This window comes from Globicephala melas, chromosome 20 (assembly GCF_963455315.2).
Source record: "Globicephala melas chromosome 20, mGloMel1.2, whole genome shotgun sequence".
NCBI classification, from domain to species: Eukaryota; Metazoa; Chordata; class Mammalia; order Artiodactyla; family Delphinidae; genus Globicephala; species Globicephala melas.
Genome location: NC_083333.1, coordinates 40,444,182 through 40,466,592, shown reverse-complemented (window position 1 = coordinate 40,466,592; position 22,411 = coordinate 40,444,182). Strand labels below are relative to the sequence as shown.

Below are 22,411 nucleotides of genomic sequence, written 5' to 3'. Positions count from 1 at the left end.
CCGAGCCCCTCCCCGAGTCTCCGCGGGGAGGAGCGGGCCGGTTTATTCAGGTGGGCATAAAGGGGGGGAGCATCCGGGCCACTAGGGAGGCTCTGGAGCTCTAGCTATTCTGAGGGCTGGGGTTAGGATTCCTGGGTCCTGAGGACCTCATGAAGTGCCCTCCTTCAGGCAGCCTTACCCAAGTGCCCAGGAGGCAGTGGCTCCGCATGAAGACCCCCTCACACGAAGAAGCAAGCCCGGGAACCCCTCCTCGTCTGCCTTCCCCCTTCCAGCTGAGCTCAGGAAAGCTCTCCCAGCCTGGCAAGGTGGGTGCGCGATAGGACACGTCCTCTAAAGTCAGGGCCCCCCCATCCAGGGGTCAGCTGTGTAGGGGCTCAGGCCACCGAGGGGACCATTAGGTGCCCAGGTCATCTTTATCCTCAGTCCATCTCTCTCCCAGCAACACAGCCACACACACACACACACACACACACACACACACACCCCACGCCACCCCCACCCCTGCCCTCAACACCAGCTCAGGTCCCTCAGCTGTCACTGTTCAGCCCTGGAATGACAGGCATCTGGACTCCGCGCATCCAGCCACACTCAAGGCCATTGAGCTTAGCACCCCTGGGCCCCTGCCCCCCTCCCGCTGCCCCCAGTCGCTAATTTTATTGACCTGTAAAAGGCACGTTGCTGGCAGGAGAGATCACAAGTGAAGGTGAAGTGGGGAGCAGAGGGGCAGAAGAAGGGGCCCCGGGAGGCAGAGATGGGACAGGAGGGAGGAGAAGGGTGACTCCTGGAGCCATGGAGAATAGCAGGAAGAGAGGCCCTAGGAAAGAGGGGTACACTCTCTGGGGGAGTGGAGGCCAAAAAGACTGGTACTGAAATGTCAGCCTTCAATCAGAAGATGAAGAAAGATGCTGGGAGAAGGGAGTGCACATTATTTCCCATCTACCCTTAGGCAGGACCAGGGATGTACCAGAGGGAAGGAGGTTAGATGGCAGGAAGGACTGCCATCCTGCTCTCAAATCTCTGCCCTAGCCCCCTCCCTTCCTCTTGAAGGTGACTCCTGCCTGCTGGGCTGCTTACTACAGAAATAGCCCTTTCCCTGAAGAATCAACCTAGATCTTGCCTTTCTTTTTCTTCCTTTCTTGTTAAAACGAGAACAGAAAATTTAGGCCTTTACAACTTCTCCCACCCCCCCATGCCTACCTGAGCCCTACCCCTCAAATCCTGGATCTCAGCCTCTCCTCAGCCCAGGGGAGATGACCTGGGGGTTAGGAGAGGATGGAGAGGGGGGCACTGGGGTATGAGCCTATTATGGGGTGGAGGAGGCAGAAAGGCCTCACATTCTCAGTGGCTCTCAAATTTAGACTTTTGATGCTCTCTCCAAATCAAGGTTACATGATAGCCATAAAGAGGGGTGTTAAAAAAAATTTTTTTTTAAAAAGCTTTGAACATTAGAAATACAGCACAGGGACTTCCCTGGTGGTCCACTGGTTAAGAATCTGCCTTCCAATGCAGGGGACGCAGGTTCGATCTCTGGTCGGGGAACTAAGATCCCACGCGTCACGGGCAGTTAAGCCACAACTAGAGAGAAGCCCACGTGCCACAACTAGAAAGAAACCTGCATGCCGTAACCAAGACCTGACACAGCCAAAACATAAATTAATTAATTAAAACAAAACTAACTAAAAAAAAAGAGAGAAATACAGCACAAAGCAGATTGGTGGATGGGGAAGGGGAAGAGGATTACATTGGGAGCAAGGAAGTTTTGAGGGTGATGGTGATGTTCATTATCTTGATTGTGGAAGCGCATACATACGTTAAACTTATCAAATTGCACACCATAAATATGGACAGTTATGTCAATTATACCTCAACACATCTGTTTTAAAAATACCACCCACTTTCTACATGAGTTCTATTTCTTTATTTTTAATTTATGGAGAATCTCAAAGCCTACAAGTGGCCTTGGCAGGGAAGGAATGTTGAAGCCAAGGGAAACTGGCGATGCCTAGTACAGTGGGGCCTCTGCCTCAGTTTCCCCCCACCAGCTCCAGCCATTGCATACGAAGGTGTCTGTGTACGTGTAAGGGGGGTCTGGGATGAGCTGTGGCTCTCCAGCTGCTTCCTCAGTGTGGGAGTCCAAGCCAGCCTGGGTGCCCAGGGTTCCTCTGTGGCTGGTCAGCCGGGAGCCTGGAGCTGGTGACTCGGGAGGGAGGGGCTGGACCCAGGCTCTGCCCAGGAGATGGTGGCTGCTGTGGATTCTCCTGCCCCCTGCAGGCTACAGCAGGCACTGCAGGGACAAGATGGTCAGTCCAGGGAGAAGTCTGCCAGGCTCTGGGCACAGTGCTGCACGTAGTCAAAGTCAGGCACGGTGAAGGGCACGCGGGACCACTTCTTGGACTGGACCCGCCCTTGCGGTGTCTCCAGCAGCAAGCTACGGACTTTGAGTACTGGCAGCTTTACTGACTTGTAGTTCATCTGCAGACCCCAGCCCTGTGGGTGGGACAGAGATGACCAGGTCTGCACCTCTGTCCTCAGACTGGGCTTCTCTCCTCAGGTCGGAGTTCATGAATGCTGGGCCTATGTCTCCCACCTCAGCCTGAGAGCCATCTCCCCCATCACACTGTGGGCTCCCTAAGACAGGGGTGGAACTCCTCAGATTGGGAGCTCCTGGGGCAGGGCTGCCTCCCCCATCCCAGTGAGGGCACCCTGATGGCAGAGGCTGGGCTTCCTCTCTCAGACCGAGGACTTCTCAAGACGTGCTAAGGGCCACGGCCCCAGCACTTACCTCCCCACAGTTCCTGCAGCTAATGACACCTCCAGGCCTCCAGTCCTTGAAGACTCTGTTGATGACCACAGGCTCCTGGGAGACGTTGTAGTAGATCCTGGAGAAGAATGGGCGTGGCCACAGCCCTCATGGACCACACCCCCAACCCCAGCCCCAGATCTCATGCCCTCCTGCCTGCCGAGCCTGCGCCTGGGCCTTGGGCCTTCCTGCCTGTCGAGAGGCTGCCTTCACGGCACCTTCTTCTGCCACGCTCAGACCTCAGCACTACCCACCTGGATGATTTCAACAGTCCCCCAACAGCTCTCCCTGCCCCGTCCTTCCATCCCATTCCATCCTTACTCTCAACCCCACATCATCCTTCCACCAACTGTCAGAGTGACCCTCTACAAATGTACATCTGACCCTGACATTCCCTTGCACAAAATCCCTCCAAGACTCCTCATCGCCTACAGGACAAAGGCTGAACTTTCAAGCCCGGCCTTCAAGGTCCTCCACAGGCCGGTCTGTGTTCCTTCAGAATCTCATCCTTCACCATCTCTTCCACTCAAGTCAACCAGAATTATTCCCGTTGCATCATCCCTGCCTCTCCTCATCTCACATTCCAACCCAGTGCATCCTTCAAGACAAGTCCTAGTTGAAATGCTACCTCCTCAAATGAGAGAACCTGTGTGAAGATCCTTGGCATAGCAGGTACCTAATAAATAATGAAGGGATGGAGGATAGGGAAAGTTTACCCTCTAGAGGGTGGAAGATGAGGGGATGGCTCAGGGACAACTAGCCCCTCTTGATGTCTTCAAAGTAGGTAGGACCACCTGGTTGGGGAACCAAGATCCCACATGCTGCGGGGCAATTAGGCCCAGGTGCCGTAACTACTGAGCCCGTGCGCCTCAACTACAGAGCCCATGTGCTGCAGCTAATGAGCCCACGTGCCACAACTAGAGAGAAGCCCGCGCGCCACAACGAAGAACCCACACACTGCAGCGAAAGATCCTGAGTGCCGCAACTAAGACCCAATGCAGCCAAAAATAAATAAATATTAAAAAACAAAGTAGGTAGGACCAGGGGGCCAGTCTGTGGCCCCTCAGCATTTGGCGTCCTGAATTCCAGCTCTTGCTCAACCACATAGGGGCTGTGGGAGCTTGGGCAAGTCACTTAGCCTGAGCCTCTGTTTCCTCACCTGTAAAGTGGGGTGATGATAAGACCTGTCTACTCAGACTACCGTGAAAACGCATACTTGGTAGTTGTTAAAATGCTCTTTAACCTTCCAAACCCTCAAAGCACTGTCTGGATGGGAGGGATTCTCCATCTCCCATCATACCCTTCTTCTCTCCCCGCCTCCCATCCCGACAGCCCCTTCTACAGTTCTCACAAGAAGTTGGGGTTCACATTGACGTGGTGGGTACCCTCCACCCTCCGTAGGTCACTCCCATAGCCCACGGGCACCGTGCAGTTGACACAGAGGAGCCGCACGTGCTCTGGCAGGAACTTGTGCTGGTGACTCTCCCGCTGGGCCGCCTGGGCCTTCCGCTTGACCAAGGCTGCCCACTGCAGAGCCTGGATCTGGGGTGGGAGGGGACATGGGGCATGGTTGGGGCCTGAGAGACCTGACCCCAGGAATGCTCCCAGGGGGACAAAGGGCTCCCAAAGACCTCAGATTATTAGCACCCAGAAGGGACTTCCTCAACCATCCCTGGACTTTTTAGAAGCAGCTCTGTGGAAAAAAATATGGGGTGGAAAAAAATATGAGAGGAAGGCAAGTCTTTTTGCTGAATCTTTACTCCCTCTTTGGAGGATTTTGTGCAAAGTGGCTTCTTTTAATCTAACATGGGGCATCATTAATAATTATGCTGGGACAACAGGAGTAAATAGGGACCATCCTGAACAAGGCTGGACGATAGTGACCCTGCCTCAGGGGAACTGACTTAAGCCCTGGTTCTGGGCTTATTTTGTGGATGTGTCTGTTTGTTTCCCTGCTGCCTGGTTCCAGAAGGGCTGTAAGGCGGCTCTCACAGATACACAAAATATTTGGTGATGAGGATAAATTCAAAGCCCTGGATAAGGCCTGTTGCCAAGGCATTCTGGAGAACAGCCATTGCCTTCCCTGGAAGCCCCATCCCCAGCCTCTACCTTTCCCTTCATTCAGATCTTCCCCAGGTGGGCCAGGCTAGCCCCCAGAGGAAGGGGGACCAGGGGAGTGTATGTGTGTGGCAGTCAGAGACCTTCTAGGCAGAGTGTCTTCAGTCCCCTTCCCCGTAGGGTACTCAGGCTGCCCACAAACCTTGTCCTGGTACTTGGCCCGGTCCATCTCCTGCACAGCAGCTACTGCCCGTTCCATCAGCGTCTCTAGCGCCTCATTGGTCAGCTCTCGCTTCAGCTCCCGACTACCTTGGGCCGCCACAAATGAGTATACACTTTGGCTGGCCCGGGCACGGCCCCTTGCCTGGGAAAAGAGAAAACAGAGGGGCCTGAGTGGGGCTGGGGTCCCACACAGCATCCTTTGAGGGCTGTTTCGGGGAGGGATGCTCTGGGCACCTGGACCATGGAGATCTCATTGGTCAGGAGCCCATAGCGCACCACCACCTTGCACTGGGGGATGTCCAGCCCCTCCTCTGCCACACTCGTAGCCACCAGGAGGTTCAGGGTACCAGTCCGGAACTTCTGGATCACTTCCTGCTGGTCCCTCTGGGGGGAAGTGGGGGAGGAGAAAGAGGATGGTAAATGAGGTAGGTTGAGGCCTATCTTCCTGCCAGCCCAGCCTCTCCTGGTTTAGCCCTTTTACTCACAATCTTGTCCCCTTTCCCTAGGAACCCTGCGTCCCCACCTCTATCTTCAAGTAGCCCCAGGACCTTGCTCATCTTCCCAGGTACCCGTCTAACCCCCGTCTCCCTTAGGAGTCCCTAAAGGTCCCTGCCCCTCTACTCTAGGAGCTCTCATGGACCTATTCTTCTCATGCAAGGGACCCCAGACCCCTGATTCCCTGTCCTGAGGACATCACTCGCCTCTCCCTGCAGATCCCCAAGCCTCTGCCTCTCTTCCCCCAGAGATCTCCAGGTTGGGGGAACCTTCGACACTGGGGATCTCAGTGTCTACCTCTTCCCCCCAGCTCTCTGCCCTCTGCCTGGAGCTAATCAGTCCCCCATTGCTCTGTGCTGAAGATCCTGTCCCTTCCCTTTCTCCACTAGGGAAGCCCCACCCTCAGCGCCTTTCCCCAGAACCCACACCTGGGTCATCGGGATCATCTGAGCGCTCTGGCTGCTGTTCCCAGCCCCAATCAACAGCTGGGGCCTGATGGCCACTGTCTGCAGGCCTGGCTGCTGCTGGAGCCAGAGCAGGAGGGAGTGAGCACTCTGGCGGGTCCGGGTGAAGATGATGCCCTGGGGGCTGTCAGGGCTCCTGAACTGCTTCTGCAGGATCTCTTCCAGCACCTCCAGTTTCGGGTTCTCTGGGCCACGAGTTGCCAGGTGGGCCAGCTTATTCTTGTGGTCTGCCAGAAAAGCCCAAAGCAGAAGCGCAGGACTCAGGTCTGGAGGTGGGCAAGGCGTGGGTTGGGCGTGGGGGACTCATGGGGGTAAGATTACAGGAGTTTGGGGTCCGGGGGTGCCTGACGACACCTGCTCCTGCCTAATTCCCCTGAACAGCACCAAAAGCACATTTAAAGATACCCTCTGCCTGCCCAGCCTTAGGTCGGGGGCCTACAGTGTAGAATCCTTTGCTCACACACCTCATCCAGTACCCCTCTTCAACCCAGCTACCAGGATGACCCTGGACATTTTCATGCTAATCTTTGCTCCTGGGGTCTGACTCAACTCAGGTCTCTTCAGAAAGATCCCTGCCCTCCAGCCTGTGCTGAGGCCTCCTCTAGCCTTACATTTCATCCTCTGACCACCTCACTTTCCCAGTTTAAAGGTACCACACATCCCAAACCTTCAAGGACCGTCCCAATTAAATGGTTTTTTAAAAATCTCTGTCAAAAACATGAATTCGTTTTTATATCTATGCAAACCTTCACAAATGAGGGCATATTATCTTTTGTCATATCCACGGCCTTGACTTTTGGTTAGAAAATTCGGGCCCCAGTACCCTCGTTGGCACCTTCCCCACCCACGTTGGCACCTGCGTCCTGGCTGGCCTCTGACCTTCCGTTCAGTTGCGAGCCTCACCATCAAACAGCGCCAGCAGCCAGCGCTCGGCACGCAGGATCTGCGTCTTAGTGGTGCGCTCCCTGTCGTAGAAATCCTGCAGAGTGGCCAGGGCATCCACCGCACGGACCGTGTCGTGGATGAGCAGTGCGTCGTTGTAGCGACGCAGGTGAAGCGCGTACACCCGCCGCTCCTGGAGCCCCGCCTCAGCCGCTGAGGGAGGGCAGGGTTCGCAGGGCCTGAGTGGCCACGCCCCTCCAGGGCCCACTTCCGCCTAGACTACGGCCCCCGAAAGGCTCCGCCCAGGCTGGCCCCGCCCCGGCCCGTCCCGGCCGCACACCCCTTCCCTAGAACCGCCCCTCGCACCATCCCGGCTCAGCTCCACCACTTGTTGCTCGTAGGTCTGCGTCCCGAAGTCCCGTCTCAACTCGGGCATCTCCAGATGGTCGTGGATTTGGTCCATGAGCTCCTTCAGCATGTCGCCAAACGGATCCTGGACAAGAAGAGTGAGGGTGTGAGGGGTTTCCCACGCACATCGGGGGAATGGGCACCCAGAGGGGACGCTGATCTCCGGGTGAAGCTGCGCCGCTACTGCCGGCACATCGGAGCTGGACAGGAGGGAGCCCCCCAGGGAGGCCGGCTGGGGTGTGAAAGGAGTCCTGGCTGGAGGCAGAGGTCGGGGTCCTGCACCCCCGCCCCCGCTCCTGCTACGTCGGAATCCTTGACTTCTGGCCTGAGCACAGTGATGTCTAGTCCTTGTCCAGCCCTGTCATAGCAGACACCAGACAGTGTCTGCACCGCAGGAGAGAGCTTGGAACAGCCTCAGCACAAAGTGGCCCAGCTTTACGGTTTGCAAAGCGTGCCCAGGGTTTTGAGAGATGCCCACGGTGGCATCTGAGTCCAACGAAACAGCAGGCTGAGGGCATGGGCTGTATCTGCCCCATTTCACAAAAAGGGGAAATGGAGGCTGAGACAAAAGCAAATAACCTGAAACCACAGAGCTAGTGAGGGTGGAGTCAGAGCTCAACCCCAGGTGCTCTAACTTCACACCAGACCCCACCCCTTGCCACGGCCCGCCCCCCACGCACCTGGGTGCGTCTGTGGCAGAGGTCGTACTGTTTGCAGGGCTGGCGGCTGTGCTGCAGCTGGGAGCTGTAGTCCCGGGATGACATGATGCGCCACGTGTCCAGGTTGGCACAGAGCTGGGGCAACAGAGAGGGGTTCACTGGAATGGGGGGTTCTGTGGGGACAATGGGCAGAGCTTTGGGGCAGGATGGGCTGAGGCAGGGCCATTGGGAGTGGAGACTCATGTATTCAACAAATAGCTATTGACCTCCTTCTCTATGCCCAGTGCTGTTCTAGTTACCAGGGATACAGAGCATCTTACATTGGAGTTGGGGAGACAGGTGATAAACAAGAGTAACAGAATGAGGGACTTCCCTGGTGGTCCAGTGGTTAAGAATCCGCCTTCCAGTGCAGGGGACACGGGTTCGATCCCTGGCCCCACAACTAAGATCCCACATGCCGCGGGGCAGTTAAGCCTGCACGTCACAACTACTGAGCCCGCGTGCTCTGGAGCCCGTGCCCCAAAACTAGAGACAAGCCTGCCCATTGCAATGAAAGATCCCGCATGCCGCAGCGAAGATCCCGTGTGCCGCAGCTAAGACCTGACACAGCCAAATAAATAAATTAAAATTTAAGGGCTTCCCTGGTGGCACCGTGGTTGAGAGTCCACCTGCCGATGCAGGGGACGCGGGTTCGTGCCCCAGTCTGGGAGGATCCCACATGCCACGGAGCAGCTAGGCCCGTGAGCCATGGCTGCTGAGCCTGCGCGTCCAGAGCCTGTGCTCTGCAACAGGAGAGGCCATGACAGTGAGAGGCTCGCATACAGCAAAAAAAAAAAAAAAATTAAAAAAAAAAGAGTAATAGAATGAGAGAATTTCACGTAGTGTTAACTAGCTCTGAAAAAATAAAACTGGATGATATGAAAGAGTGCAGTGGGACTTCCCTGGTGGCGTTGTGGTTAAGAATCCGCCTGCCAATGCAGGGGACACAGGTTCGATCCCTGGTCCAGGAAGATCCCACTAGTTGCCGCAGAGCAACTAAGCCTATGCATCACAACTACTGAGCCTGCGTGCCACAACTACTGAAGTCCGTGCGCCTAGAGCCCGTGCTCCGCAACAAGAGAAGCCACTGCAAAGAGAAGCCCGCGCACCGCAACGAAGAGTAGCCCTCGCTCACCGGAACTAGAGAAAGCCCATGCGCACCAATGAAGACCCAACGCAGCCAAAAATAAATAATTAAATAAATAATTAAAAAAAAAAAAGAGTGCAGTGATGATCAGGGAAAACTCTGAAGACGTGACATTTAAGCTGCTCCCTGAATGACAAGAAAGAGCCTGACAAGTAAAGTGCAGGGTAAAGGCATTCAGGGCAGAAGAAATGGCAAGTGCAAAGGTCCTGAGACACGACAAGCCTGCCGTGCTCAAGATACAGAGAGAAGGCCAGAATAGTGGGAGTGAGGGGAAGGGCGCAGGAAATGAGGGTGGGAGGTAGGCAAGGCCTAGGTCACGTGGGACTTTGTAAGCCAGAGTGGACTTGGGAGATAGAATAAGTGCGACAAGAAGTCATTCGAGGCTGGGGCTTAGGTGGGGAAGTGGCTTGAACCCTGCCTGGGGGAGTCTGGAGAGGGCTGATGGGCATGGCGTAAGGCAGGACAGGTTAGGGAGGTTTCTGGTGGGAGGGTCACAGGGGCCAAGCTGACCTGCAGGACGTGGTCAATGGCCCCATTGAGCGTGGAGGCCCCGCCAGTGCCTGGCGAGGCTGTGAGACCCAGCACCTGCGGCAGCGGCCGGGTCCTCCGGAGTTTAAGCTCCAGGTACCGGCTCAGGATGACGTTGTAGACGGTGTCTTTGTGAGTGTGGTGACACTCATCCACCACCAGCAGGGAGAAGGCTGGAGCCACACAAGAGAAGGTTATTACCTAAGTTTGCAAAGCCCTTCCTCCCATAAGCTGTTTCATGTAGTCCCCACAACTCATCTGAGAATTCCTTCCTCCCTTCACGGCTTGCAGCTAGGCCCCAGAGAATGGACCAGGCAGGGCCGATTTACCTCCATTTTACAGGTTAGTAAACTGAGGCTCAGCTGGGGGAAGGTACTTGCCCAAGACCCTGCACTCTAGCCAGGTCTGTTTCTACTGGGGTGTATGCTGGGGTTTGGTGAATGGGGAACGCCTCATCCCATGAAATGTCCCAACACCTTTACTAGAACAGGAACCCTGGGGTTGGCAGGCAGGGGGCCTCAGGGGTGCACCCTTTCCCCCTGCCCCCAGTCCTCACCGTTGAGCTCCACATGCTCCCCCTCCTCCAGGCTGGTCAGTGCCTTCTGCAGCAGCTCAGCTGTGCAGATGAGCAGGTCGTGCCTCTGGGCCACGTGGCCAAAGCCAGCTCGTGGCCCCATGTCCCCACTCAGTGTTGTAATGGTCCAGCGTTCGCCCAGCATGCGGCTGAACTCCTCACAATGCTGGGTCACCAGGTGCACCTGGGGGTGGAGAATGAGATGGGGAGAGGAAGCTGGATCAGGGCCTGGGGAATAGGGGGAGTAAGGTGACCCCCAGGACATGGCTGAGTTCTGGAATGGGTGAAAAGACAGGTGAGCTTAGAGACGGTCACAGCCGCTTTGGAGTTCCGGAGGGTCCTGAGAGGCACCCGAGGAGTTGAGACGCCGCTGGGGGGAGGGCAGGACACTCACCCTGTTGACCAACACAACCACCTTGGCTCCGTCTACAGTCTCTAGATGCCTCTTGGCCAAATAAGCAGCTGCCCTGGTCTTCCCGGAGCCCGTGGGCAGCCAAATGATGATATTCTTGCCCTCCAGGGCAGGCATGATCACCTCCCACTGGTAGGGTCGCAGCTCCATTCTGGAAATGGCAGGGAGCTCAGACCACTGTTCCTCCTGGCTCCCTCCCAGGCCCGGCACCCCTCAGAGCCACTCTCCACTCCTGGCCAGCTCAGTCTTGCGTAGGGAACTCCCTGTGCCCCGGACTCCATCCAGCTTGAGGGAGAAGGGGGCAGGGCAACGGTGGGACCTACCGGAAACCGATCTGGGCAGGGGAAAGGCTGAGTACCACAGACCACACTTGCCCCGTGCCAGCCCGGGTCTCACCTGCAGCCCTGCCGGCTTAGCCCAGATGCTGCTGGGCTCCGCTGAGCAGGAAATGGAAACTGAAACTGAGGGGAGGAGCCAGCACTGCAGAGATCAACCTAGGAATCTCCCTTCGCTGCCCCACAGAAAAAGCTTTGTGCGCTCCAGGGGGCCCGGGTGGGGGGCTATGGTGGGTGAGGGGGGAGTGAGAGGGTGAGGGGTGGAGGGAGGGGGAGAAGTGCTGCTGACAGCAAGGCACCCTCTCTTTCCTCCTGGGTCCTGCTAGCCCCTCCCCCAGGAGTGGAGTCTTCACCTGGACCAGGAGCAGACAGCAGGGAGAAGTGGGGGGCTGCAGCCGGGCAAGCCCCATCGCCCCGGGGGCGCGGGACAGGCATGAGGCTTGCTGAGAAGAACAGCCCCAGCCTGCAGGCAGTATTGGCGGAACAGGGTCAGTCTGCTAAGGCCAGGATTCTACTGAAGAAACAATCACACTGAGAATAAAAACCCCAAAACTTTATTGTTCCCTCCAAGGGATTAATGCCAGGAAATGAATGGTCCCCATGCCCCCCACCCCTGGGGGACAAACAGAACAGTGCAGGGTGAGGCACGGCCCCTCCAGTCCAGGTTGAAATTCCAACCCCTGAAGCCCCCTCACTCAAGCTAAAGTTGGCAATCCTGCCCTTGAGGAAACAGTGACAGAGAGAGAGAGAGAGAGAGAGAGAGAGAGAGAGAGAGAGAGAGAGGGAGGGGGAGAGAGAGAGAGAGAGAGAGAGAGAGAGAGAGAGAGAGAGAGAGAGAGAGAGAGAGGGAGTGTGTGTGTGTGTGTGTGTGTGTGTGTGTGTGTGTGTGTGTTGGGGTGGGGGTGGGGAGAAGGGGGGATCAGGCAGGACTGGGGGCCACCAGGGCTGGACAGGGTTCATCCTCTGGCCACCAGCCACTCTTAGAGGGGCTGAACCCCAGACCTGAGAGACCCCTTCCCAAGGTCAGACACAATGAAGGGTGGGACAGAGCTGCAGGCTTGGGGGTGTCCCAGGGCCCTGAAACGGCTGCAGGATCAGGGGCTGCAGGGCCCCTGGCTGGAGTGTCTCAAACTGAGGCAGACCCGGGCACAAGGGCACCCCAGGGATTAGATCAGAAGCCGAGGTGGAGGCATTCCAGGTTGAGGCCGAGGTCCAAAGCCAGACTACTTGTCAATGAGCCCGCCCTCCTTGAGCTTGAAGTAAAAGAACTTCTCCAGGGCGCTGGCGCAGCGGCAGTACTCGCTGTCCGGGGGGTTGTACTCGCGGCAGTTAGCGATGACCCGCTGCAGGTCAGCTACAAAGAGCTTCCGGGTCACATAGTAGCGGCTGCGCAGCCTCTCCGTCATGGTCTTCAGGTCTGGGCAGCAGGAGAGAAGGGCACTGTTTTCAGAGGCTGCACGGCCCAGGGAGCCGGAGCAGGTGTGGGAGGAAGGAGTTGGAACGGGGGGTCCTCACCGATGGGGAAGCGGATGACCTCGTAGTAGTCTGGGGCCTCCGACTTCTTCACGGGCTCCATGAAGGGCCAGGCACTGGGGTGGGACTGCAGAGGAGAGCCGGGCTGAGGCCAGGCCCACTGTGCCCCCACCCAGCTCGAGACAGCCACCCCCCACCCTGGGTCAGAAAGCCGCAGCCATTGGCACAGGGACCCCCAGAAGGGAGCCTGGTCTCCCGACCTTGATCTGGGCCAGCAGGTTTTTGAGGGTCGTGTAGAGCTGGTCTGGGTCCTTCAGCTCCTTCCTGGGGCAAGAGAGGCCGAGTCTGAGGCTCCTGGGCCCTCTGCCTCCCCCTCCTTCCTCCCTTCCCTCCACACAACACTCACCCCTTCTCCTTCCCCAGCGGCTTCCAGCCCGTCTCTCCTGCAAAGTGGGGAGTGGGGAGAACACCCCTAAGAATGCCTGTCTACACCCCAAGCAGTACACCCCCTCCCCAGCCAAGACCCCTGCTCACGAATGCCGGGGACGCTCTCCACAGGGATCTGCCTCACACCCTCCTTGAAGCAACTGAGCCCGGGGTAGACCTTTCGGATCTGTGCCTGTTTGCGCTCAATCAGCTTCTTGATGATCTGAGGGAAGGAAGGGTCTGAGGGGCCAACCCAGCTCCAGCAACCACCCTCCCAGGCCACAGTCAGGCCCCCCTAATTTCCCCTAAGAGGCAGAGCAAGAACCAAGACCCTGGCCCATCCTTCTTCATGTGCGTGCGCACATGCGTGTACACGTGGTACACATCCACACGTGTTCACCCTCAAGTGCACGTTCATGAAAAGCCCCATGGAGACGTGCGTGTGTGTGCGAGTACACGCACACACATGCACACACACCTCCTTCTGCTTCTTGATGATGTGGGACAGCTCCGTGTAGGGAATTCGCGGGTTCAGCTCACACTCCATCAGTGTCGCGCCCTCATAGTCCTTAATGTAGCCCAAGTAGCGGCTCTTGGGCACCTTGATGTCCTTGGAGAAGCCCTAAGGCGTGGAGAGTTACGGCCAATCCATCAGCAAGCCTTTTCCAACCTGAATCTGTCCCTGGCATGTTTCCAGGCTGGCTACCCATCCCCCGACTCACCCCCAGAACCTCCCAGCTCCCCCAGCCTGCCCAACTGCCCTAGAGAACCCTATCCTTCCCTGGAGCAGCAGCAGGAGGGAGGAATACAGGCGTGAAGGACTCCCCCGCAGGTGTGGGATGGAACAGGGGAGACGAAGGACTCCTACTCCATCCACATTGGGGATGAGACAGAATGACCCCTGTCCCCAGGCAGTGGGCAAACGGGGTGAGGTGAGGGTCACCTGCTTTTTGAAGTAGCCAATGGCGTACTCGTCGGCGTAGGTGAGGAAGTAGAGAATGTTGTGTTTGATGTGATACTCCTTCAGGTGGTTCATCAGGTGAGTCCCATAGCCCTGCAGGGGAAGGGGGCAGGGCTTTTCAGGGGGCAGGGGGCAGGCCTGTGGCTAGAGAGGTCTCAGGAGGGCAGGGAGGGGAGGGCAGGGACAGGAGGGAGCAGACTGGAAAGGAGGTGGGAATAGCCAGGGGATCCAAGTCAGGTAGGAGGAAAGGCGACTGGCAGAGGAAGGGGAGTTTATGGGGAGAAAAGCGAAGGATGCTGGATTTCTAAGAGCTTACTCTGGAACAGGTGTGGTGCTTGGTTCTTTACAGAGTAATCCTCAAGTTAACCCATGAAACAGCTATCGTTACCTCCATTTTACAGAAAAACACCTGAAACTCAGCTACGTTAGGAAATGTGTCCAAGTCAGGTGGCCAGCTATGGCAGGGAGGGCCTGCATCTAAACCCAACCAGGGGGCTGTGGTCCTCAGGCAGCTAGTTCCCAGTCCCTGGGCCTCAGAATTGGAGGAAAGGGGAGGGGGAATCACAAGGGCCCCACTCATCACAATATCTGAACCCCAAAGAGACTGTCTTCCACACACGTCAGGACCAAAGAGGCACCATGCAGATATGGGTTATGTAAAACAGGACAACGGTGGAAGTGTCTGTCAGCCCAGTGGTCAGGACCCCAAACTTTCACTGCAGAGGGCGCGGGTTTGATCCCGGGGAAATAAAATCCTGCAAGCTGCACAGCGAGGCCAAAAATAAATAAAGTGGCTGCATCATTTTACAAAGTAAATAAATAAAAACAAAACAGGACAAGGGACTTGCCCGGTGGTCCAGTGGCTAAGACTCCACGCTCCCAATGCAGGGGGCCCGGGTTTGATCCCTGGTCAGGGAACTAGATCCCACATGCCGCAACTAAGAGTTCACATGCCACAACGAAGATCCTGCGTGCTTCAACTAAGACCCGACACAGCCAAATAAACAATAAATAAATAAACATTTTTTAAAAAGAGTATTAAAAAATAAATAAATAACAAAAAAATTGGGCTTCCCTGATGGTGCAGTGGTTAAGAATCCACCTGCCAATGCAGGGGACATGGGTTCGAGCCCTGGTCTGGGAAGATCCCACATGCCATGGAGCAACTAAGCCCGTGCGCCACAACTACTGAAGCCCGCACGCCTAGAGCCCGTGCTCCGCGATAAGGGAAGCCACGGCAATGAGGACCCCGCGCACCACAATGCAGAGTAGCCGCCGCTCGCCGCAACCAGAGAAAGCCCGCGCGCACCAACGAAGACCCAACACAGCCAAAAATAAAATAAGTAAAATAAATTTATAATAAATAAATAAATAAATAAATAAAACAGGACAACCCTGGACCTTACTAGTGGGTCTACTGTAACAGTTAAAGGACAGAAACCAGGACTATCACCCAGCACAGGTGCTGTTATAAAAGTTAACTCCCCGACATACGTGAACATTCTTGTGACGAAAGAAATACAGGTCCGTTTAAAAGTGTTACTGTAAATCTGAAGAGTTCTCATTACAAAGAAAAAGCATTTTTTTCCTATTCCTTTAATTTTGTAACTATATGAGATAACGGATGTTCACTAAACTTACTGTGGTCATCATTTCACGACGTATGTAAGTCAAATCATCAGGCTGTACACCTTAAACTTACACAGTCCTACATGTCAGTTATATCTCAATAAAACTAGAAGAAAACAAAATAAAAGTGTTACTGATTCTGGCGTACCATATGTCAACAAGTGTTTCCTTAATCCAGTTATCAAAGTACAACTGCCACCTTGTGGGGGTGTGAAGAACTGTCTGGCCCCTAAAAGAAGGGTTGGGGGCAGCTGTGTCACTATTGTGTTGCTCTGACCTCGTCCAGAGCAGAAGCAGGGGGTGGGATGGAGCTGGGACCAGGGGCATGGACTCACCTTGACCTGCTCATTTGAGGTGACAGCGCAGAAAACAATCTCCGTGAAGCCCTGGGTGGGAAACATGCGGAAGCAGATCCCACCAATGACCCGCCCGTCCTTGATCAAGGCCAGAGTCTTGTGCTTCCTGAGGGGAGAGGGGTCAGGTCACAGGCCCTACCTGTCCCCCAAATGCTCCCCAGGAGCCCACAACCACCCCGGAGGCCTGAGCTGTACACGGTGCTGGGAACTAAGGAGCAAGAATCGCCCAGGGTTGGAGGAGGAGGCCTGGGGAGCAGTGGGGAGGCCAAGGAGGAGGTGCCCGGGTGTGGTGGCCTGGGGCTGGGCTCTCCTGGGGACATACGGGTCAAAGACGAGACGGGCGATGTACTCCTTGGGCATGCGTGGCAGCTGGTGGGAGAAGACGTTCTGCAGCCCTACGAGCCACAGCAACACCCGCCGGTTGGCCTTGGGTGTGAGCGAGTTGCCGATGACGTGGAACTCGATGATGCCGCGGCGCTCCTCCAGGCGGGCAGTCTCATCCCGGGCGGCGTTGGCCGACAGCAAGCTCGTCTGGGCACCGGAGGAGGGGTGTTGAGCTGGGGTCTCAGGTGGTGAGCCACCACCCCACCCCCAGCACAACTGGCCCATAAGCTGGGCTGCCCACCTCAGGCCCCAGCATGGCCGCGGGATCCGTGATGGTGAGCATGACCTCATTGACGAGCTCCATGGGGATGTCGCCCATCACACGGAGCCGTTTGGCATCCTCCAGGGTCAGGCTCTCTGGGAGCTTCCTCTTCTCACCTGCTGAGGAAGCTGGCAAAGTCTCCCAGGGACAGCAAGAGGGGCCGGGGGAGGGGTGAATGAGGGCTAGAGGTCAGGGGTCAAGCACCCACCTGGCATGGGCTCAGCCCCTCCGGAATCCAGGCTCAAGGAGCTGTTGCTGCCCCCAGCCATGGTGGGACTGAAGATGGGGGCGCTGGGAACAACCGCAGCGCTGACTGTAGCTGAGAGAGAGACGAAAAAATCAGGGGATGGAGGTTGAAGGTGCTGGTGTGTCCCTCTAAGGGATCCAGGCTTTCCCACCCCCAGCTGAGCCCTCCTGTACTTCCCCACTGCTGCCATTCGCAGCCCCTCCTCCACTGCGGGGCTAAGGTCAGCCAGGAGGGCCAAGCAGAAAGCCTACTGTGTGTGGCACATACCCGGCCGGGGCACCAGCTGGGTTCCCTCTGAGGGTGGCATCGTGAAGCCCGACTCCCAGATTGGAGAGTTTGCCCCGTAGATCTCCTCCTCCAGCATAGACAGGAATCTGGGGGGAGGGTAGAGTCTGTCCCACAGCTCTGTCCTCCAACCGAGGGAGCAGCCTGGGCCAGACACGGGAAGGCCTGGAGGCCGCCCTCAGGGAACTGGGAGACAGAGACAGCCTCTGCCTTCAGACGAGGAAGAGGCACAGCTCCCTGTCTTCTGGGAGCCCCCGTTGAAGGTAGGAGGACAGGATGATCCAGAACAGAGACTAGAAGCCCAGTATGCCACGGTGAACAGCACAGGGAGACAGGGTCTGAACCAAAGCCATCCTGTGCTGTGTGCCAGGTGGGGCACCCAGTCACCCTGGGCCTCAGTATCAAAATGTGATTCCACCCTCTCCTGCCACCTCTTACTGCCACCTGGTGGCAAGAGAAGCACATGAGGGCCTGCATTAGTTGGGAAAGGCTTCTTGAACTGGGTGGCTGTAAGCCAGCTTTAAAATGAAGAGATGGTGTGGCAGAACAAAGAAAAATCTTACAGGAAGGGCTAGGACAGGGGTGAAAAGCAGTTTCACCTCAAGTGTAAGCTCTTGAGGAGTGCTGTGGTGAGAAGGATTCTGAGCTGCGTCCACACCCCATGGGAAACAGTTAGTCATGTCTACCAGGGGCGTGGGCACTGTTAGCACTCGGGCCATGTACCTGTCATCCCCAGACTAGTACAGGAAAAGGCAAGGAGCTAGCAAATTATATCTGGGCCTTGGGCAAGTCTCCCAGGTAGAGGCCCAGATCCATCCCAGAAGATTCATGGAGTGAGAGGAAGGACCAATCCAGGAAGTCCTCCTGGAAAACAGGGGACCACAGGGAGGATGTGAACGTGGTGCAGGATCCTGACAGGCCAGAATAAGCCTTACTTGGGGAAGTGGGTGAGGATGAGGGTCCTCTTCTCGGGCACCAGCTTGTCCTTCTCCACCCGGAACTTCTCCAGCAGCTGTCGCCGGGTAACAGTGAAGATGGAGCGGAGAAGGCTCCGCCCAAAGACGTGAGTAGTCTCGTACCGGGGAAGGCTATCGCAGCTCTGGGGCACGTGGCAGTAACAGAGCCATCTGCAGAGCAGATGAGGAGCAGGGAGGTGGTAAATGAAAGCCCAGGCTGGGCCTACAAGCCTCCCCCATGCTGTCCCTGGCTGGACCTACCTGGTATAATTGACCTTGTAGGTAGCCACGTCCTCGGCCTGAGACCTCTGCCGAAATTGGGCAGGCGTCTCAAGCTTCCAGTAGTTAAGGCAGAGAAGGAACATCTTCGAGAGCTCGAACATTGTCTGCCGCTCCCGGGGAGCCAGATGACTAAACTTGTACTGCACAAAGTTCAGCACACCCTGAGAAGGGGAGGTAGGTAGGGGACAAAACGGGAGGAGGTGTGGGCAGCCAGCAGGGCCTTCTTATTCAAAAGTAGGTGCTTCCTGAGGGCAGGGGGCTCTCTGCGGCTTTTGCTCTGGGGCTGTCTGTGAGGAGAAATTATATCCCCTCCCACCTCCATGCCCACCTGAGGTTAGCCCAAAGCATCCTCCTTTCTCTGAACCTCTCCCCTGTTCTCAGCTTGGGCGGCGGGGGGGGGTGGTGGAATGGATAACACAGCCTCCCCACTCCTCCAAGATGCCCCCAATCCTCTTACCACCTGCCTCATCCCACCTGCTCAATATTAGGCTTCTCAAATGGGGGGCTGCCCAGGGACCCCTCCACCACGGGCCGAGTCATCTGCAGGATGCATTTCCGCAGGAGCTGGAAGAAGAGGAGGGAGGAGTAGAGGTCAGCGGAATACAGAGCTGCAGGGCCCCCAGCCTCCCTCCTTCGCCCACGCACACTCACTTGGAAGAAGCTCACCTTGAAGAGGTAGAAATAGACCTGCTTGGTGTCCGTATCCTCCTCCTTGTGAACAGACATGAACAGATTCTCCACGTCCACCACCATCCCCAAGAGTCGGTTAATCTCATCCTCTGACACATTCTCCAGGTGGGACACGTGGTCGGCTGTAAGGATAAATGGCAGTTGGGAAAAGAAACAGAAAAAATCAACAGGGCTTCCTACTCCTTTTCATCGCCAGCCAAGACACACCCTCAGTCCCTCCAATCAGCGTGACCAGCAACGAGACCGACCGCTCCTATCTGGGTGGCCTCTTGTCTCTTCTGGCTGGCAGATTTCCTTTCTCCTCCCCTGGGGCATACACGCTCCCAGACCAATTCCTCTTTAGGAGGCATCTTCGGTCTTTCAGAGATGCAACTATGTGGCGTTAAGTCATCCTGTCCAAGTAGGACCCGGCACCTCCACCCCCACCCCCAGCTCCAAGGGCACTACCTGCCTTACCCAAGGGGTGCTCACAGCTGCGGCACAGCTCGCTCAGGTTGGCAGCTGGCTGCTGCAGGTCCATGCGGGGTGCAGTGGGGGGCTTGGGGTTTTTCCAGCCATTACACTTGCAGGTTTCATTGGCCTGGAGGCAGAAGAATCAGTCAATAACCCTGTAACCCGGGGTGAGAAGCCGTTCCCCAGCCAGAACTTTGCCCCCATTCCCACCCAAGTCCTAGGATGCCCCAAACCCCGCCCCCTCTCACCCCAGGCCCCGCCCCCACCTTGCAAGCCGAGAAGACCCCTAGCTTCTCAAGCTTCTTGGCGCGCGGCAGCCCCCGGACTTGCGCCTTCCTCTGGCTGGCGCGCTGCTGCTGGCTCAGGCCAGGTCGAGCCGGATCACCCCCGCTCCCGGTACCCCCACTTCCTACCCCGGGCCCCCCGGTCCCTGTGCTCCCGGCTGGGGCTGTAGCTGGGGCTGGGGCTGATGCCGGAGTGGGAGCCGGAGTCGGGGCCGAAGCCGGGCTGAGGGTAGGAGTCGGAGTTGGGGCGGGGGCTGGGGACTGAAGAGGACGGGGCTGCGCGGCCGGGGCCGGGGTCGAGGCCTGGGAAGGTTCCGTCATGGCCTCCCCGCAGCGGAGCGCGGCGCAGCGCGGCGCGGCGCTCCCAGCCCTAGGGCCGCATGGGCAACCGGCGTTCAGTGCGCAGGCGTCCATGCCCCGGAGCATGATGGGAATTGTAGTCTTTCACGGTCGCTCCCTTTGCCTCCAGCTTCCAGGCTTTTCTGTCCTGTCTCTTGATGTTGGCCAGACAAGTGAGGCCCGAGCGAGCACCCCAGATTGACTCCTCCTCACTTGTAATCTCTACTGAAGGCTTCCAAGATAGTAAAGATTGCTGCTCTTGGGACAAGGAGAAGTACCCCAGAACACAGGCTTCTGTTTGGGGAAACACCTCCCAAGCCCAAGGGTGAAAATGCAGGCCTGGGGCCTGGAGTCGAGTTGGCTTCTTGCGCATCTCCCTCCTGCCCCCACCCTGGCCCTATCCCACACGTCTCGGGACACAGAGTTGCACCCAGCGTGGCGATTTAGCAGCAGTTCTATTTCTTGACCAGTTAAGTGGTTACACGGGTGTGTTCTCTTCGCGCACTCTTCTCTGCGTACATTATACTTCAACAAAAAGGGTTTATTTTATAAGCACTGAGCGCCACAGTAATGGCCGTGGTCAGGTAAAAGGCTCCCAAGGTGGAGAGGGAGTAGAGGCAGAGGAGGGCGGAACGGCTCTCCCGCCCACACGGTGGGCACCTCCCACGCAGGGCCCAAGTCTTCATCATTGTGGTCCCAGAGCCCAGCTCTGAGCTGCCACAGTAGGCCCGGGATGGAATGAAGGAAACCAGGAAGGCGCCTCCACCTCCCAGTCCCCATGTGTCGCAGGATTGTGCGTGGTCAGAGAACTGCAGGACGTTCCAAGAATGGATGACCCCACGGTCACACTGATGGCTCTGTTCAGGGGACAGTCCTCCTTCCACCCAGGCCCGATTCTCAGAAGGGCAAGAGCCCGGCGGCTCAATCTCATCTCCGCTCCGTACTGGTGACAGCTCCAGTGTTGGGCTTGAGAGCCACCAGCCCCATTTGGCCTATCCGGCTGGGTCTCAGCCCCGGCCGGGCCCTCTGACTAAGGTGGGGAAGGGCCCGAGAAAGCGGCCGGATCCGAGATAAAAGCAGCAGCAGGGGACGCCAGGGCGGCTGCCAACCTGACCCATGGAGGTAGGACGTGCACAGCTGACCCCATACTCTGTGGAAGCCAACCTCGCCGGAAGCCAAGGGAGCCCCCTGAGCGGGGAGGCGTCGCGCGAGCAGGAGCGGAGCCACGCGGGGCCACGAGGGCCCCCGCTCCCGGCGTCGGGCCCCCGCTCCCGGCGTCCGCCCCCCGGCCCAGCGCCGAGGGCTGCATTCGGAGCCTCGCGCCCTTCAACAGCAGTTGCTCACTCGGATGCAGCGGGTCAGTAGCAGTCTCCCCAACGGGAGCCGGTCGGCGTCCCGATGTCCCAGCGTGGCCTTTACTGAACAGAACCAGGTGCACCCTGCCGGTGCGGCAGCCCGCGGAAGATGTGGCAGCTGTACGGGGTGGCTTCCAGATGAAGATGTATGCCCACGGCTTCACCCCTGAGGAGCTGGTGGTTCAAGTGGACGGCGGATGCCTGATGGTGACTGGCCAGCGGCGACTGGAGGGCTGTGACCCGGATGGGAGCGGCTTCCGCGTGGCGCAGAAGGTGCACCAGCAAATGTCATTACCACCGGACCTGGATCCCGCCGCCGTGACCTGCTGCCTGACCCCCTCTGGCCAGCTGTGCGTCCGTGGCCAGTGCCGGGTGCTGCCTTCCCCTGAAGCCCAAACAGGACCCGCCTCGAGACTCAGGAGCCGTGCCTCTAAGAAGGGTTCCAAACTAGCCTGACCCAGTAAACCACCACCGTAGTGAGCAACACAACAGCTTCAGAGTCTGCGGTCGTTTCTTGGGGCTGGGGTCAGAGGGGGAGGTAGAACAAAGGTAGAGGGAGGCCAGGTGGAGGGCCCAGAGGGGCAGGAAAGGCACCTCAAGGTGGTGGTCCACGATAAATCTGGCCCCCGGGAAGCTGGGGGAAGAGTGGGCAGTGTTGCTTTACTCAGCTCAGCTCACTGCTTGGACCAGCAGGGAGCAGCAGAGGGCCAAAAGGGCCCCAGCATCACTTGACTCCAGAACCAGCAGAGGGCCCCCCAGAGACTAGGGAGCAGACAGCTTGGACCCAGTGTGGGGCTGCCGTCTTGGCCTTATGACCAGTCCAAGGTTCCAGAGGTCGTCGGTGTTCCTTCCTCTTCAGAGAAGAGGGTGAGAGGACCCCATCTCTCACGAGCCTAGTACAGACTAATCAGAAAACCCCAAAGAGGTTGTTTCTGGTGTTCAGAGACCCAACTATTTTCAAATACAGACTGCACATACCCCAATATGACCTGGAGGGGCTGGGGGA

General features: G+C 57.2%; 3 protein-coding genes across 10 annotated transcripts; 1 reads left to right on the top strand and 2 right to left on the bottom strand.

Moving 5' to 3' along the window:
• Positions 1-1,938: 1,938 nt before the first annotated feature.
• DHX58 (DExH-box helicase 58) lies at positions 1,939-11,798 on the bottom strand. 5 transcript variants are annotated; one of them, XM_030839823.3, is made up of 13 exons: positions 11,377-11,798; positions 10,671-10,839; positions 10,259-10,460; positions 9,685-9,875; positions 8,010-8,123; positions 7,288-7,414; positions 6,943-7,134; positions 6,004-6,266; positions 5,315-5,464; positions 5,061-5,222; positions 4,152-4,342; positions 2,783-2,879; positions 1,939-2,487 (listed from the first exon to the last, which is right to left on the bottom strand). In XM_030839823.3, exons 2-13 carry the CDS (start codon positions 10,836-10,838, stop codon positions 2,302-2,304), a joined length of 2,043 nt encoding a protein of 680 aa, XP_030695683.1. In that variant the 5' UTR covers position 10,839; positions 11,377-11,798; the 3' UTR covers positions 1,939-2,301. The 5 variants fall into 5 exon arrangements, with proteins under 5 accessions (XP_030695683.1, XP_030695684.1, XP_030695682.1 ...); XM_030839824.3 differs by having other exon boundaries at positions 5,363-5,464; XM_030839822.2 differs by lacking the exon at positions 11,377-11,798 and adding an exon at positions 11,085-11,138.
• Positions 11,799-11,897: 99 nt separating this feature from the next.
• Positions 11,898-20,097, bottom strand: KAT2A (lysine acetyltransferase 2A). Of its 4 annotated transcripts, none has more exons than XM_070044506.1 (18): positions 19,694-20,097; positions 19,431-19,554; positions 18,936-19,096; positions 18,759-18,848; positions 18,264-18,445; positions 17,982-18,173; positions 17,029-17,135; positions 16,723-16,833; positions 16,494-16,633; positions 16,191-16,399; positions 15,848-15,974; positions 13,866-13,976; positions 13,401-13,544; positions 13,031-13,145; positions 12,903-12,939; positions 12,757-12,820; positions 12,539-12,623; positions 11,898-12,440 (listed from the first exon to the last, which is right to left on the bottom strand). In XM_070044506.1, exons 1-18 carry the CDS (start codon positions 20,030-20,032, stop codon positions 12,247-12,249), a joined length of 2,532 nt encoding a protein of 843 aa, XP_069900607.1. In that variant the 5' UTR covers positions 20,033-20,097; the 3' UTR covers positions 11,898-12,246. The 4 variants fall into 4 exon arrangements, with proteins under 4 accessions (XP_069900607.1, XP_069900608.1, XP_030696024.1 ...); XM_070044507.1 differs by having other exon boundaries at positions 16,494-16,630; XM_030840164.3 differs by having other exon boundaries at positions 11,899-12,440; positions 18,951-19,096; positions 19,694-20,094.
• A 1,301-nt stretch (positions 20,098-21,398) lies between these two features.
• On the top strand, positions 21,399-21,861 carry HSPB9 (heat shock protein family B (small) member 9). The gene is given in 2 exon segments (XM_030839814.1): positions 21,399-21,484; positions 21,486-21,861. Coding segments are annotated over 2 exon segments (462 nt in total).
• Positions 21,862-22,411: the final 550 nt, after the last annotated feature.

What these genes read in the sequence shown, in the direction of transcription:
- DHX58 (XM_030839823.3), bottom strand. Translation starts at nt 10,838, where the DNA reads ATGGAGCTGCGACCCTACCAGTGGGAGGTGATCATGCCTGCCCTGGAG. An exon ending in GGAGCATGTGGAGCTCAACG is followed by an intron (nt 9,876 to 10,258) that starts GTGAGGACTGGG and finishes GTGTGGCTCCAG; the next exon opens with CCTTCTCCCTGCTGGTGGTG. An exon ending in ATGAGATCTCCATGGTCCAG is followed by an intron (nt 5,223 to 5,314) that starts GTGCCCAGAGCA and finishes CTCTTTTCCCAG; the next exon opens with GCAAGGGGCCGTGCCCGGGC.
- KAT2A (XM_070044506.1), bottom strand. Translation starts at nt 20,032, where the DNA reads ATGACGGAACCTTCCCAGGCCTCGACCCCGGCCCCGGCCGCGCAGCCC. An exon ending in CGGCCATGCTGGGGCCTGAG is followed by an intron (nt 16,400 to 16,493) that starts GTGGGCAGCCCA and finishes TCCGGTGCCCAG; the next exon opens with ACGAGCTTGCTGTCGGCCAA. An exon ending in CCGCTGGGGAAGGAGAAGGG is followed by an intron (nt 12,821 to 12,902) that starts GTGAGTGTTGTG and finishes CTCTTGCCCCAG; the next exon opens with GAAGGAGCTGAAGGACCCAG.